The 17,150-nt window shown below is 39.4% G+C and overlaps 1 protein-coding gene across 5 annotated transcripts in view; it reads right to left on the reverse strand.

Annotated features, from left to right (window-relative positions):
• The window catches only part of LOC109862718 (protein Skeletor, isoforms B/C), a 54,826-nt gene that overhangs the window by 31,497 nt on the left and 6,179 nt on the right, over nt 1–17,150 (reverse strand). The window contains exons 1-2 of one of the 5 annotated variants that reach the window (XM_020442858.1): nt 8,017–8,035; nt 4,494–4,670 (exon numbers count right to left, since the gene is read on the reverse strand). In XM_020442858.1, the coding sequence (XP_020298447.1) occupies nt 4,494–4,560 (67 nt within the window). In that variant the 5' untranslated portion in view covers nt 4,561–4,670; nt 8,017–8,035. Of the gene's footprint in view, nt 1–4,493; nt 4,671–5,089; nt 5,227–8,016; nt 8,036–17,150 lie in introns of those variants that run through there. The other 4 variants (XM_020442841.1, XM_020442850.1, XM_020442862.1 and 1 more) reach the window with 4 other exon arrangements.

Raw genomic sequence — 17,150 nt, forward strand, 5'->3', positions numbered from 1 at the left:
CAATACTGGACCAATTGTCAATATCGAGTATCGGCTATAAAGGTTGGGCCATTGTTGGCCTAGTAGTATTACTGGAAGTCTGTCGGCAATTCCTACATGGGAATCGACGCAATGATTTCTCGTTACAGACAGCACAGCGCGACGTGCTATTTATCACACAGTGAAGGTGATTCCCCACCCAATTCTCATTATCCGTCAATCGTGAAATTCTCATCGCGAAAAAACCGTGAAAGATTACGCCTATGTGTGCACATCTCGACCCGCACATATATACGGTCGCATCGGTGGTGCAGTTGACGCTTGCGCAACCCGCGCTTTTGCATGTTCCATTACGCGCTTTACTACGAATGTTACTACAACGAATACTACGAACGCGCTACTACACGACCGCCGTAATGAAGCGAGCGCTGAACGAGCTGACCGCTGCAAATCGCGAGTTGAAGCCGATAATCTCGCGGGGAAAATAAAAAGAGGTAAAACGCGCTTGGATTTCTAGCGCGCTACACGTGAATAATGTGCGCCAGACATCTTGCAAACCTGTTCGTTTTCTGCGTCTCATTATCATTTTGTAACAATCATATCGTTATGCCGGCAAATCTCTAATTGGTCCTTTCATTTCATTTCACAATTGTATAATGAAAAAAAGAAAGTAAAGCACACTCTTGTATCAATCAAAAATATAAAATAATAAATATTGCTTTTACAAAATCCTACACACGGAATAATAGAAGAGTGCGCTTTGCTGTAAATGCGCAAAGACGCAGTCTTTCACCATCCCGGTGAAGCACATTGGAAGAGCGAGAGTAGACGTGAAACGCGAGCCGACGTGTCGATACGATGAACGGTCGATCTCTCGTGAAATATTGTCGGTACCGCGATTCGCAATATCCGACTCATCGATGGAGATACGAGACGACGGACTTGTGCGGACTACGCCCGGGGGATTCGCGGTTTACGCGGAGCGTAGACGTGCGAGCCGAACGCGCTTCTTTCTCGTGCGTTACGCATCAGTAAGTAGCTTGCAATCTGTAAGAACGCGGAACGAACGCGATCCGTGAGACGGGGCTCGCTGACCCGGAAAGTAATTCTCCGAAAAAGAAGATAAAAAGAAACGGAGATGTTGTATCTCTCCGATTGCGATGAGAGCGCAAGAGCCGAGTACTCGCGCCGGACGCCCGTGCGTGTGCGCGTGTATGCCCGAGAGACCTCGACAGGTTTATTCCAAACGCGGAACAGAACGTATCCCGCGTCACGAAGGCTATTGTCCGATTCGAGATTCGTCGAGTGCGCCGATCGAACGGCTCCAACCGGGCTTTATTGGAGGCTACACGCGCCCGATACTTCGCCACGATGCTTGCCGCGCGCGCGTTCCTTGTATTATCGATTCTCGACATTTCCGATCTTCTGCCGTACAGTGCCTCTCAAGTGGACGCCGACGATCGTCAGCGAGAATTTTTATCACGGAGCATTCTTCTCGCCTCGACAACCGGAATATAGCGAGTGTCTGCGCTTAAATCGAAAATTGCCTTCTTGTCGCAGCGATTTTATAAAAGAGCGTCTTACGTTCGAGCGCGCGCATGTGTGTATGTTACTTTTCTCTAACTTCACTCTGTCCGCGTCGTTGTTCGTACGGAATGTTCCAGCTTTAATTTGCAGTAATTGTAACAACAACTGAGAGAAGTGTAATTAAAAGAATTCGAACGCGTTAATACGTCTATTAAGTAAACATTGGGTAAATAAAGACAAAATAAAATAGATACAGAAGAAGAACGAAGAGAGGGAGAGGCTCATATGTATGTAACTTGATTAGAAAGCGATTCACCGCACAAAAGTATTTTCAAGAATTTCTCTTCAATGTAATTTGAACTTTGCATGAGAGAGAGAAAAGCGTCGTGGTACGTATTTTACATAATAAAACTAATGAATTGCTACTTTCACACAAGCTACTTTTCTTGATTAAAAAGCAGCTAAAATTTTTTTATCTACGATTTGGACGATAATGTGTATAAAAATTAGAGAATTTTAAAATGTAGAATCAAAAAAAATTTCTTGTTTTCCATCTTCCACGCGCGCGTAACTCATATAATATTCAAATACTTTAAACAATTTTGAACTACTTTAAATTCAATATAAAAGCACTTTAACAATTTATTCATTTAATTTTACCAAACAAGATATCTATATTTGCGAAATATTAATTATTAATTAACATCACCTCTTTCTTTTTGCGCAACGCGAAAATAAAATGTTCAAAAAAAACGCAAGATAACTTTTTGTGAAATCAGGTAGACAAATCGAATCCCCGGTGAGAGAACAATATGATAACGCTGACTTATTCACACTTTTGTGTCTGTCGTGAAGTCGCTGGAATGGATTATCCAACGAATTTCGGCGACGGAACTCTTCGATTCACCGATGACGGCGAGCAGGTCTGAAAGCGAATTCGGTCGATGAGGCCGACGTTTGAGAGAGGAAACGGGCAAAGGAGCGGGCGACGAGACGGGAAGCGACCCAGCATCGATAGAAAGAGACAGGTGTGGTGAAAGAGGAAGATAGTGATGTCGAGTGAAAGTCCCGTAGCAAAAACCAGGCCAGGGCTTCTCGTATCTTGGCGCGAACACACCGCGGCCATTATGCAATTACGGCGACGCATTTACTACCTACTTGCGAGTCGCGTCGTCCCCGTTTTCGCTCGCAATTTACCGTCTAAATCGCTAAAAGTTTTCAAATTACCGACTCTGCGGTCGCGGCAAATATTGCGCCCGCGACAACTACGCGACAATGTTCTTCGCCAATTAGCAAAGACGATGACACGCCGCCGCGCTAGAGAGAGAGATCGCAGAATACGTATATACCGGTGCGCAAAGGCTTTGTCCTCGCAAACAAGACTTCTCACGTTCAATGTTTTTTTTTCACGACACGTACGTGTCTTTCGTCTCAAGATATTTTCTCTTGTCATATTCAAGGATCTCTCAAGGTGAAACTTTTAGAATAAAGTATACGTATGTAAAGTGTGCGTAGAGAAAATGCGAAACGATAAATATTTGGAGATTTTCCTTTTTCAATTTTTTCCCGCGCTCTGAATATATTATGTTTGAAAAATTAGAAAAATTTTAATTACATAGAAAACAATATATTTGCGTGTATTAGAAGATAAAATGTTTTAATTTCGAATCGCAAAATTAAAACAAAAATACCAATATCTAACGAGCAGTTTCATACGTCTTCATCTATTATATAAAAATATGAAAAAAGAAGATATATTTTTATATTTATAATTCTGAATTGTAATTTCTCTTTTCTGAATTTTGATTTCTCATCACGCGCCGACACCTGTGTAACCTTAATTTTGCTTGACTCACACTGTGTGAACGTCTGAAGGAAGTGTAAGAACAAGGCACGTTAAAAGGATTTTATCCACTTCGTCCTTCGCCAATGACAGTATTCGCAGATAAATCAAGGTCGTGAGCCGTCGTCCATGGCCATGTTAAAATTTTCTGACCTTGTTCTTTTCGGGATTATTCTCTGTTCGCAAGCGAACGATTTGCGTTTCGTAGAAACAATTGCGAGGTACGTATGATCGAAGAATAAAAAACGCGATTACTCCCGGGATTTGCGAAACATACGAAATTGTTGCTCACGCCGAGAGGTCAAGAGGTCGGCGAACGATTTTACAAAGATATTTTCTTGCGGTTTACGTTTACAAAGCAAAAGCCGGTATGTAATTTATATCACTTTGTGCAATGTAACGAGACTGAAAACGCGAATGCGCTACCGCAAAATAATGGGCGCGACGTAATAACAATGACTGCAGCTAACTGCACGCGTCGCTTCTGCAAAGCGACGTACCACACACACGCGAAGATCTCTGGAATTTCCACATTTTAAATTAACATAATGTAACACACAATGTCCGTCTATTATTGTGAATAAATATATTCACTTTAGTAGAATACGGAATAGAGAAATTTATTTTGAAATGTGTGCGGTCGTAATAATCATCACACGCGCGCGCGCGCGCATCACATATAAAGCACGCATATTGCTCATAACACTCGGAGAAAGTTAGATAATAAACATAAACGTTTTTATATTAAATTATTATGACGTAGGGGAAAAGAGATATATGCTATCGGGATGCTACCAAAACGATAAAATAAATATGTAAAAATTCTGCTGTTTTATTATAAGTTTCGTGTTTTTCGTGAATCGGTAAAAAAACCGATTTTCGAAAAATTCACGCGTACACACGCGATATTTTTCCAATTCAATATAATTTCCGAGCTGAAAATCTTTTCAGAATTATTCTAAACAATAAAATCGGTATGTAAGATATTAAAGAAAGCGAACAAAGAAATGCGCTACGCCATTTTCTCTTCCAAGATCTCCGATGCGGAATGATTTCTCCGCGTCACGCGTGCTTCTATTATGATTTATATTCAGACGATCGCATTATGTCCGTTGATTGTGTTAATAATCGAAGAAAGACTTACCGATGTGTAGCGTGGCGAGGGCAAATAGAAGCAAGCCGGAAATGACGCGCTGCTGTGTTGCATCCATTTTTCGGTGCTTCCGGCCACTGCTGGTCGAGTCCTCTTCTTTTCTGTTATTGTCGAGAACGATGGCACATGTACACACACATGAACCACACGCGCGCACTTATATTCGATCTGCAATACGAAAAGAACACCTCGTGAACGCCTCGCGTCGATCTTCCCCGCAAGCGGATCCCGTTAGTCACCTCGAGATAATTTGTTTCAAACGAATGGATTAATATTATATCGGTAAAATCGCGAGAGTAAACATTGCGTATTTTAATTAGTCAATTTTATGGAAAGTAAAGAATTAGTGCAATATTCTTAAGAATTTTAGTGTGTGTGTGTGTGTGATAAAAATTGCAGCAATAGAGTATGTATGGTAAAGTAACTCTCTTCGGAGAGAAAGTGCCTATGCGAGTGTTTCTTTGAGTGCGTATTTGTGTTGTTAAGAAAAATATAAGAAAAACGATGTAAACACGTTCAAAAAGTTAATTAACATTGTATGTCGCGATTTATAAAGAATTTTAAGCGACAACATAAAAATTGCGTACAACAATTTAATACGCACGAGGAGCGATCGACGAGAGATCGGAATAAACTTTGATGGTAACGATCGACCGGCTCAGAGCCGACTGACGAGAGAAAATTCGACGCCAATCGCGTAGCACACCTTTCTCGTGAGAACTCGCGAGTTATAAGCCGTCTATACTGTTACTCAAAGATTTATTTCGAATTTAAACCTCTGCAAGAAGATCTATTTTGTTGAACTATTGAAATTGAGAGTCGAGTAAAAAAAAAATATTTTTTTAATCGTCAATTAAGTGTTTCTGTTTTTTTATGTGACATTTTACAAATAAAACTTATAATTTATTTATATTTTATATGTATGTATAATTAATTTGTTATTTAATATAAAGAACAACTTATATAAAAAGTAGTATTGTTCCTTAGATGAATTTGTTAAAAAAGCCACCGATTAAAAAATTAGTTAACGTTTATAATATATTTTAAAGCGCGCGCTCTCTCTCTTTGAACCTCTACATTGAGCAGGTACGATACAATGCATGTTTTATGTGCTACTATGTTCTGGTAAACAAGAATTTATGTGTTAGTGCGCAAGAGCAAACAAAAGCTCTTGCTAACATGCTTGGAAAGTCTCATTATCTAAATTTACTTGCGCACAACGTAGCACGTTGTGTACCAAAATTATAGAAGAGAGTTAAATATGACACAACGCATAGCGATTAAAATGATATCGGTAACATCAAAGCGTGAATCGCATGCATTGTCGGATGTGTATGTATACGTGTGTGACATTTTTTTTATCGCAGTTTAACCGAACAAAAAAACTGTAATTGATTTTTCAATTAAACAGTTCTATAAACTAGCGGAATATTTATTTATCTTAAAAAAAACTTTGTATTAAAAAATCATTTTATTTATAACATAAGTTACCGCTAATCGAAAGTTTCAGGTTTCAGTCGAGAACAACCGATGTCCTAATTTGATGCAATTTGTGTCAAACTCAAATCAGTTGTAAACTGAGTTAATTTATTTCAATTATAAGCAGAAGTAAGCTCCCAAGCCTCTCGAAATATAATATTAACCCCTTAACTTACGATTTTAGATTCGAAGATGTTGGGCGTGTTACTTGTGTAACACGCTGATCGGGCCAATCGTAAACATGACGGGCATCGCCCGTGGTAGGACGATCGCGGTAATTGCATATCAAATATTCCACGTAATATTCACTTCTGGCCCGATCACCGTACGCGGGCTATGCCCGTAATATTTACGTTTGGCCCGACCATCGTACGCGGGCTCTGCCCGTCATTGTAGGTTAAGGGGTTAAATTAAAATTGACCTAAGGAGCCTGGCTAGTCACAGATGGGCGTGAGAAACTTACAGAATGAAAAACTTCATTCCTCATAAATTGGGAAGTTTCGATTAGTTTATTTAGATCATCCTCAATAAAAAAGAAAAACATATAATAAACACATATATAACGAAGTTTTTCACTCTATAAGTTTCTTACGCCCATTTGTGACTATCCAGGCTTCTTAGGTCAATTTTAATTTAATTCATTTCAATTTAAAATACCGTATGACAGATACGTTCTTCAAGCTCTTGATTTTTGACACGTTGAAGCATGCTGAATTCTCAAGACATCTGCCAATTATAGAATATATGTAATCGTCCCAAAATATTAAAAAAAATATTAACACATCTTTTGAGATTCTATTATCTCTTCAAATAAATTTAATGCAAAAATATGTACAAAATATTGTTCGTACAATTCAATGTAAAAGAAAAAAAACAAAATAAATACAGAAAATGAAAATCAAATCATGTGTTTTTACCTCTACACCAAAACTAAAATTGAACTCTTTTGTATATATATATATATATATCAGGACGTTTCTTTGCAAACGATTTTTTTCTATCCTTGCAATTCGTAGAAAGCGAGTTTAAAATTTTATTTCGTGTGTATCTCCCGTGCTGTTTAGATTTTTTTTTACTTTATCCGAGATATTTTTACGTATCATGCTTTGTGTTGCTATCTAAAAAAAAAAAAAAGCGAGCGCGATGGCAATGCGTATCGTCCCATATAGTATGTATATATTCCATATATTTCCCGCGGCTATGTATCGAACATAATCTCTTTTTACCGCTCGAAAGCACACACGTATAGACACACCCGGTATTTTGACAGCGCTTATCTCCAACGTAATTTCTATCTATCGTATAATACATTTCTATCCCGGTAAATAAAAAAAGAGAACTTCTTTCTCGAACGATTATGAGAATACAAAGAGAGCAAATGGATGTGAAATCAATACCGACTATTGCATGATGTTATGTTGGTTTTTGCAACGGTGCATAAATTTAACTTTATGTACCTATACATACGTATATATTACAAAAATATAGTTTTATACAGAAACATTTCATATCTAAGTATTTTAAAAGCCTTTTCACGTATACTGTGCGCGTTAATACCGTCTTCTCAATCTTTGCGCGCGAGACATTTGTCGCAATGAAACATCATGCAACTGAGAAATACATAAAATCCTACGATGCGCCGTAATCGACAAAACGTTCCTACAAAATTCCATGCACACTCAAATAGCTCGATCTATATATTTCGTGTATAAAATTAGTTAATTCACTCAATTACGTTTCAATTTTGATTGAATTATTATGCACAAATATTTGTCAGCGCGATTGTTGAATATATATTATATAAAATATTATATAAAATATATAAAATATAACGTGCACCGCGCGCACATACAATAGAAAATAATAAACAATTTAAAAAAACAGATAATAAAAATTTAGTTGTAAACAAATTTTACTCGTTGGATGCAGAAGCTAAGGCTTTCTTGCGAAAAATTAATCAAAATTTCGCGCAGCTTTATAAACATGCCAAACAAATGTGTCGGTAAAACAATCGACAGATGAACAACATACGTACGTTTGTTATTACTGAGAATATTATCCCGCGCGCGATCACTCCTCGATCATCAATCAAACTATTAAATCTCGCGACGCGGCATGAACTTCTTCCTAAAAACTCATTACTCCGAACTTTATATTTAAGGGAACGCGCGATACCTCGGTACCCCCTCGTTACTAGACCCGAGTAACGTAGATTCACCCTCTTCACGCCGCCATATAATCGACCTTGCCGCGCACATCGGTCCACATTGGCGGAACGATTCTTACGTTCACGTACATCTCCCTGCGCGCACACAGCACACTGCACGGGCTAATTTTCGTTCACCTGCCCCCTGTCAGCCCCCCTTGCAATACATCCCTGCGATTTATCACGGCATTCGAGATGAAAATCCAGGACACCCTTTTTCGCTCGCGTTGGCGCTTGTGTCACCGTCGCGCTCGCTGCCGTTGTTCCGCGGGCCTTATGTCGCGCGTGCGTTATCCTCGACCCCGCCGCGAGAAATCCAAATCGCTGAGGGCCCCGACAACCTTGTCTTCTGGCCCTGGTCAGCTATGTAACGGCAGCGGAGCCGGCGCCGAGAGGCCACCACACACCACGGAGCCACCACCGGGTGGGACGCGCGTTTCCGTGTGGATGTGGAAGGACTGACGGCGACACGGCTCGACTCCGCTCGCGCCGCTCGGGAGCGAGTACGCGTTTTCCCCGGGACATGTATTGGCAGCCAGGAAAGCTCCACCTATCGCGCGACCAAGTGGGAGGGCACAGGAAAACCCGGAGCTTGCGCCCTCCGGATGGCCCGCGCACCAAGCACAACCCCTTCCTTGCCTTTTTCCCAACTTTCGAGCTTGCGGTGCGCCCTCCTCTTCCTCTCTCCTGTCCTCCTCCATATCTATCCTCTCTTCTCTTACCCCGCTCAAGTCGCGTTCTCTCTCACTCTCTCTCTCTCTCTTCCGCCATCGCGTCATTACCATCGTCGCTACCCTCGCGTCCATTACCATTCTGCAACCCCCGTGAGCTTTCGCTCCCTTTACGTTGCTCCCTTTGCCCCTCTATAACCGATAGTTCTCTCTTTCTCTCTTTCTCTTTCTCTCTCTCTCTCTCTCATCTCATTCTACCCTCTCTAACTTCGCTAGCCAACAGGACTCCTACCTAATGTGATACAGAGCACCAACCGGCGAAATTTGGACTAGCAGCAACGGACCGCAAGCACGGAGTCGAGGAGTTTCCTCCAGCCGAGGTAACGCGCGGGGGCAAAGGGCACCCTTTGCGGATACGCTTGCAGCTCCGCGTCTCTTCTTGCGTTACCTACGCGACTAAGCGCCCGTTCTCGTCAATTTTTTTTTGCGTTCTGTGCGCGCGCGAGTGTACACCTTCTTGCTGGGTGGTATTTCGGGATTTGGAACCGCGTTTGCTGAGAGGAACTCCCGAGTAGAACGAGTTTTCTCTTGCGCGAGATAGATCTCTCTTCGCATAGTTTCTTGCTTTGTACGCGACAACGCGGACCGAAGGTTAGACAACAGAAGGCGAGTTTCCAAGACGACGAAATCTGCAGTGAGTCGCGAAATCTCGTCGGAAAATCTCAGCGCGAGATATCTCTACTTGTTATTTTATCTTTGCATATATATATATACACATATCTTTCTCTATTTACCTGTCGTCTCTGTTAAGAACTGTTTTGAGCTTACTACGAATAGCTAACACAGCTCTCGGATAAATAACCGGACAAATATCTCTTTTATACAAAAATTTTGAAATTTCTCTTGTCTTGTTATTAAATTAATTTTTATATTAAATTACAGTGTTTTCAATCAAAAAAGTTGACAATTTCTAATTTGATTTTATAAAACAAATAATTTATAAACAAAATTTATAATAGAAATCTTTTCTCGTGCAACACATTTTCTTCTATCATAAAAATAGTTACAATAATAATAATAATACAATTGTTACAATAATAACATATTATAAGATTTTTCTGTATTTTTTAACTTTTCCGTTTTTTTCTTATCATTCCGTAATAAAATGCGAGCTTTAATAATTTTTTTTGTTTTTTGTATATTTGTACAAAGACAATTTTGAGATACGCTATGGAAATTTCAGAGAAAATAATAGATATCGCTGCCTGCTGTTTTGTTTTAAATACCTTTTTGCGCGCGATGCAGTTTACAAAAATGCGGATATGCTCGGGTCTCTCGACGAGAATACGCGCGCAAAATACTAGCGCTTGAGCGACCAGCGACAGCTTTTTCGATCGCTCGTGTTTACATGCTTTTTAAGTGCGTTTGGTCGCTGCACGCGGACGGATAAAATTATTGCTTTCGACGGGTCAAACAGCACTCGTGGATATTGTGCTCAAAGGCTCGCAGGATGTCCCGGCATCGATGTCGTGTTGCAGTGATTTATGCATATGAACGTCGGCTTCGAAAAGACAAACGAGCTCTCTCGCGAATAGGCCGTGTAGATATATGTATATATGAAAAAAGAAGTCGAAAGAAGACGAAAGATTTTAGCGCTGGGAAACAAAATGCGAGTTGGTCGCTTTCGCTTTATACACGATGTGCATAAAAGACGGCGCGAACAGCGAGGTATGATTTTTCGATGGCTCTCTCCCTCTCTCTTTCTCTCTCTTCACACGCGATCGCTCTCGAACGATGAATGTTGCAATCGCGATATCGACACATGAAAAAAAAAAATACTTTTTAAAAAATATGGGAAAGATAATTTACATACACGCACACGCGCGAAGGTACACTATTCTCTTTTTTTGTAAATAAAGTTTATCCCAACGCGTAACTCTCTCACTATCAGATGTAATTACGAATTTGATAGAAAGTTATGTGTGAAAAATTTTGTTTATTGTTTACAAATATCTTTTATGAAAAAAAACTTGATATAACAATGTTACTAAATTTTTCTTTCGCAATTAGTTTGGTAAACAACACAAAATAAAGAAACTGAAAATCTTTATTCTCTATAGGACAGATCGCAAAATTGAAAAGATTTGACATTTAATACTGTAACATTTTCAACTAATATGTATTATAACATCACGCGAGAAAATGAATCTTTATCGTGTAAACAAGCGACATCGAGAAAATTTAATGGGATAACACGATACGATTTAAATATCCGTCAATTCACACATACATACTTTCTGCAGGTAAATAATCCTGTCAACAGAGATTTGCTAATATCGAAGATGCCATATCGGCTGTCGTTGTACGATTTAATTAACCATTTCATTATACTCTGAACAGACAAGACCATAGGTATGCCTACAACAAATGCATTTGCGAGGAGAATATTGTCGTATGCGTGTTCGTACACGTGTGATCGCTTCCTGAATGCTTGACGACGGAGAATACGCGTTCAATTAGGCATTTAATTACGATTAAAACGTTTACGCGCGCGGAGAAAAGCGTTTTAATTAGATACAGTAGTTCGAGGAGAATATTATTATTTTTTTTTTTTTTCTACAATGAGAAATAGTTTTATTTTTATTTAAAAACTAAAACGAGAGAAATGTTCGCGCGTGTTGGTATTTTTATCGTAAAAGGCTGATTGTTCTCGAAAACGAGAAGACATCTCTTATCGCGACCATTTTATAAGAGACTAAAATATTTTGTTCGTGATAAATTGAGCAATAATTTCGAAAATGATACGGAGAGATATTTTTCACGTAAACTAAATTTCTCTCTCGGGATAACGCTCTTCCGAAGCATGATGTACCGACACGTCGGACGCCGTTTCTTCTTAAAAATGTTCCATTTTTCACATTTACTTCTTAGCGACAGCGAAATGGCATCGAATCGTGGATTCGGCGAGCTGCGGCGCTCGGTTACGCGGGCAGGCTGAAAATATGACGGTATTTCAATGAGAAATGAACTTCTTGCTCTCCGTAATGCTTTGGGAAACGTATATATATATATATATATATATGTATATATATGTATATATATATATATTCCCGTTTCGCTGCTTCGCCTCACCGATTCGTTCGTACGAGAACGTTTTAAAGATCCTCTCTCTTCCTCTTCCTCTCTCTCTCTCTCTCATGCTGTTTTCTCACTATTCCTGTCTTTTTTGCTCGATCTTTTTTCTCACCGCGTCCCCTTTTCTCTCCTCAACGTACCAACTTATTACAATAAGATAAATTTGTCAGAATTAATTTCACGAAATCTCATATCTCTCGATACTTTCAGCAACTTTCTGTATAAAAAAGTATGCTTCAGTATTATTCTCGCGCATCTAACAAATCGGAACAAACACAATTCGTAATATCGATTCAACGAGTGAAAAAAAATTCGCGCTACACTGCTACCGACTACATTGTCAATAAATATTCCCGCGAATTTTCGCCCGAATTATAGAATTGTATTAAGTTATATCGGGTTTCCTTGAGCGTCCGTCAAGCTTTGAAAGTCCACCCTTTCCCGTCAGATTTCCCTGCCGCCCGTCACGGAAGTGCTTCACGCACGGATGACGCGTATCACGTCGATAAATTCGCGCGGCACCTTCTCCACGTTGTTATTCCGTGGCTTCGTAAGTTCGTTTTCCATCCCGAGAAAATCATATCGTCATTTTCGAGCCAAAGTTGCTATTGGTTCTACGCCGGAAAAAGAAGTAATAATGTGCACCCACTCACCCTCCCTTTTTCCTCTCTTCGGGGAAGTTCCGCGTTTCTCTCTTCCGCCGTCTCGAAGAGTTTCTCTCTCCCGCGTATTTTCCCTTCCTTTCGACAATAGGCGTCAAGCTCGTTCGTGCGACGAGCGCCGAGAGTACGGAGCTGAATTTCAAATTAGTCGATTCCATCCCCGTCCCACGATTTCTTCGCAGAGTACACCGATCTGTGTACCGCGTACACAGGGTGTTCCAGAAACCCTGCCCTTGATTTCAACCCTCAACCGAGATACACATAGACGCTCTTGGAAACCCGCTTTCCAAAACTTTCGCCCTTCGTATCGCTTATCGAATGTATTAAAACTACGAAATAAAAGACAGATAATTTGTTATATGTAAAATTTTCCGCATATATTGCGGAAAACTTTTGTGTTGCATTTGCTTGCAAAATTTAGATCAAACTGATGAAATTGCGCGTTGTGACTTGCAATCAATTATCAAGATTTATTTTACGAAATCAGTGATTTTTGAATTTGAAATGTATATCAAGTGAATTTTGAACACTGGGTATGTACGTATGATTCAATAAATTTTATTTCGCGTCCTCGGCATAGAAAGGAATTCGATAGATCATCATAGAAATTCAATAAACCCACATACAGATGTACTGAAGATTTAACAAGAGTTATAATGAATTTTACTTATTTGTAATTTTCTAAAATAGAAAGTAGCTCTCTAAAATATAAAGTTAAATCAAATCTTCAAATCTGGATCTTTAAGACACCATCTGGAGATTTTCTGCCAATTTTCATAGCCACCACTGATCGCGGCCGATCGAGCGCGGGCCACGAAAATTGTCGAAGGTAGGGATACGAGCGTCTGGTCTGCGAAGGACGAAAGTAATGAGGTCACACAGATCCGTAGGTCAACGTGGGATAGGAGAATAGGTGGGAACGAAAGCACCAACGAAAGCAGGCGGGAGCAGGTGCGGCGGGACACAATTAAAAAAGCCCGAGCCGCGAGCTTTGTACCGTACTCGGCGTGCACACGCGAGCTTCGCTCGAGAGCGAGCTTCCTCGGAAAGCACCCCTCGAGCTCCCCTTTGTCTTATTTACCCCGACCTCGGCAGTGAGGAGGTTCTTTCCTCTGTGCCACATCGCTACGGCCGTATTTCAATTTCGCCGGCTGTTGATTTTTTTGCAGCGCGCGATGACGAATCTCGAATGACATTTCGCGAGAGAAATGAGACGCTTTTTACACGTTTGTAACGAGTTTCGCGTCTCTCTCTCTCTCTCTCTTACTTTTGATTTTCCTCCGTCGTACAATATGTTCCCCGAACGAGATACATACATATAAAATCTTTATAAAATATCGAATCGGCATCACGAGAGAGAGAGAGACGCGAACATCGCTTAGGAGTTTCAGAGATTATTTGCATTGAGAAATATTTTCGAGTCAAAAGATGTTGTTTGTATATATTTATCGTCTGCGTAAATTTTACGAGATATGTAAAATTATAGATATTTTTTTTTTTTGAAGCAATATACCGTGTCGATATTTTCTTTAAAGAGAAAATTGAACACACACACACACATTGAGCAACTTTCGAGATATAAGTGATTGAAACGAGTTGTAAATTAAATCTTAAACCTTTATCATGTAATATTCTCTCTCTACTCGAAATTTTACAGTAACAACAAACACTAAAACTGTGACGTTTAATTATAGAAGATTCAGCATTGAGAAACTTAAAGATATATAAAAAGTTGCGTGAAGAGAAGAAATTTATATACAAGGAGAAAAAATATAAGAAAAAGATCGCTCAAAGAAAGAGCTCATCAAAATTTTGTTAATATCAGGATTTAATATATCTATCCAAGAAAAAAAGCACACGGAAACACTATTATATCGCAGAGTATTTTTAAGAAGTCGTAGTATATAATAATACACTTGTGTGATATTACGCGTCTTCTCTTTTCTCTTACTCTTTTTCTTTCTCTCTCTCTTTATCTATCATCTTTTCTTCTCGTTCTGCTCGAGGCTATTGCTATTGAACTGTCAATTTTCAGCGGCATATTATTACGAAAGGAGGGTTGATAATAAGCGCGACTTTATTAATTTAAGTAGCGCGCAGGCAACATCCCACCGTAATATTCGCGCTGGATTAATCAACGAAGTATCTAAATGATGATGGTAAGCAAAATGCTCTCTCAAATGCAATTTTCGCGTTCTTGTTTCACAAGTTTCGCCCCCCCCCCCGCCACGGCTAACGGAGAGATGCGGCCCGGCATTGTGTGTCAGAAGTTTAATATCTTCCCACGGGAGGTCTTTTGAGCCGGCCGCTGGCACGTGACCACTGGATTTATACAATAGAGGGCTGACTATCGATGACGTAGCTGAACTCGTAGTCTGCCTCGAGTGAAAAGCGGGCGCGTCACTCAAGCTAAAATGTAACTTGTTTAAGTATTTATTAAGAAAATGCATTTATAATTAAAGACAATATCGTCGTCAATAAAAGTATAAAGCACGTTTATAATTATCACGGAAAATTTAATATTAACGAGAAACCGTTGTGAAAAAAAACAATATTCGTGTATATATATATATAAATGAATGCACGATGTACACATGTACATGCCACGCGTACACGTGTATGTGCGTCAGCTATATTAAAAGGATAATTAAGAGGTAAAACACACAATGAACGTCTCGATGAAAATTCGAGGCAGACAGCATTGTGCTTTTCGTTCTTACGCTCGAATCTTTTCCCTCGAATCTTTCATAAATGAACGCAGTTCCGCCGTCATTAAAGCGTCGTGAACGAACGTGATTTATCGGTATCGATAACAATTATTTCGGAATCACGATTCGAGATTCACAAATAATTATTATGTTTAAAGCAGTTGTAAAATATTGCGATTTTATTTTCATATCACAAACAAACCCTTCAGTTAAACTATCTCGAAAGAAGCTTACATAAATTTTAATTCGCGACAATTTTAATAATATGACTAATTTCAATTTGCTTGTGTGCGGGGAAAAGAAGATTGCTTCCGTAATTTGTTGCAATTTGTTTGCAGCAAAAATGTATTTTTTTTTTGTGTCAAGCTGCATTAAAAGTAAAAAACAAAAAAAAGACAGATATATAAAATATCGCGAAGGCGAGTCATGGCTTTCGATAATACTTTTTTTTATCGAGAAGAAAAATCTCGACAAATACTAATTAAAATGCCGATGTTAAATTAGCTTGCGCAATTCTTCTTTGCAGATTTATCTGAGAAAACAACTTTGTGAGACTACTTTGGGATAATTACTTTGCCTCCGAGCGAAAGCCAAAGCTAACAAGGCCTGTAAGTAGAAGTAACAGTGTCTCTGAGGATTCGAACGGAATCTATCTACGGAAATCGAAACTTCCCGCGATATATATATATGGTGCAAACAACATTCCCGTCGATTTATACAATCAATGAAATTAATCACATCAATGTCATAAATACATAAAATATTATATATGCATTTATTTATACACCAAAACAAAAAAAACATGCCGATCGTGCACTAATTATCTTGCATTAAAAAAAAATTATTTACGACAAATACATTTATCATTGATAGATATAAGTCTGTTAAGATATTGAACAAGCAACAGAGACCAGTTTGTTTTACGGCAAATAAAAATTTTTGAACTTGGGCTCGACGAAGTCGCAGAAAATACATTTTCCACTACTTAATGAATGCGCGCCGCGTCGGTTAAAATTCACTCGCGAAGAAGACGCCCGCCGCTTAATTAATTATGACCGGAATTCGCGCGAGCGGCTCGTTAATGCAACTGTGTTACATAACCGGGTGCAGGGCAAGGAGGCTGGAGACGCGAGATCGTAGGTTTATTGATTCGGTTTTCTCCGCGGTAAAGTTTTTTTCCTCCCTCCGCGCCCCGCGAGAGACCACCCTTTTCCTTTTCCTCACCCGTTTCTTATCCTACCCCGTTACTTTCTGTTGCGCGTCCCCGTTCATTCCCCCGCCAAGTAGGACACAACTTTTCGAGAACTTGTCTCGCATCTCCCCCGATTTGAAACGGGAATTGACTGTATTGATGTTCCGTCGATCACGTGTCGATCACGGTCCTTACGCAATGATTGGCACATATTTACCGATTGCACGACTACAGTAAACAATATTAATATACACAGAAAAGCCCGGTTTCTTTTGCATGTTTTAATCAATTTTAACTCGATATTGATTCAGTTCTTTCTGTTTACACTCACTTCAATATTAAAATTCTACTTTTTAATTTTAATAAATTTGAAGTTTTTTTAGACAATACGCAGATACTATAAAGAGTATTCTAAATACTTGTATTAAAACATCACACTTATACGTAATCGATCGACTGCAAACATGTTGTTGCAGCGTTTAAGCTCGATTAAGCGAGAAGCGATTAATAAGAAATGTATAAGCATCTCTCTGTTTGCCAGACTCGCGCGATATTTGGATAGCGAATTTGACAGTTCTATTGTTGTTATCCGAGA

The sequence above is a fragment of the Pseudomyrmex gracilis genome, unplaced genomic scaffold, assembly GCF_002006095.1.
Source record: "Pseudomyrmex gracilis isolate BER0280 unplaced genomic scaffold, ASM200609v1 scaffold_10, whole genome shotgun sequence".
Classification (NCBI taxonomy): Eukaryota; Metazoa; Arthropoda; class Insecta; order Hymenoptera; family Formicidae; genus Pseudomyrmex; species Pseudomyrmex gracilis.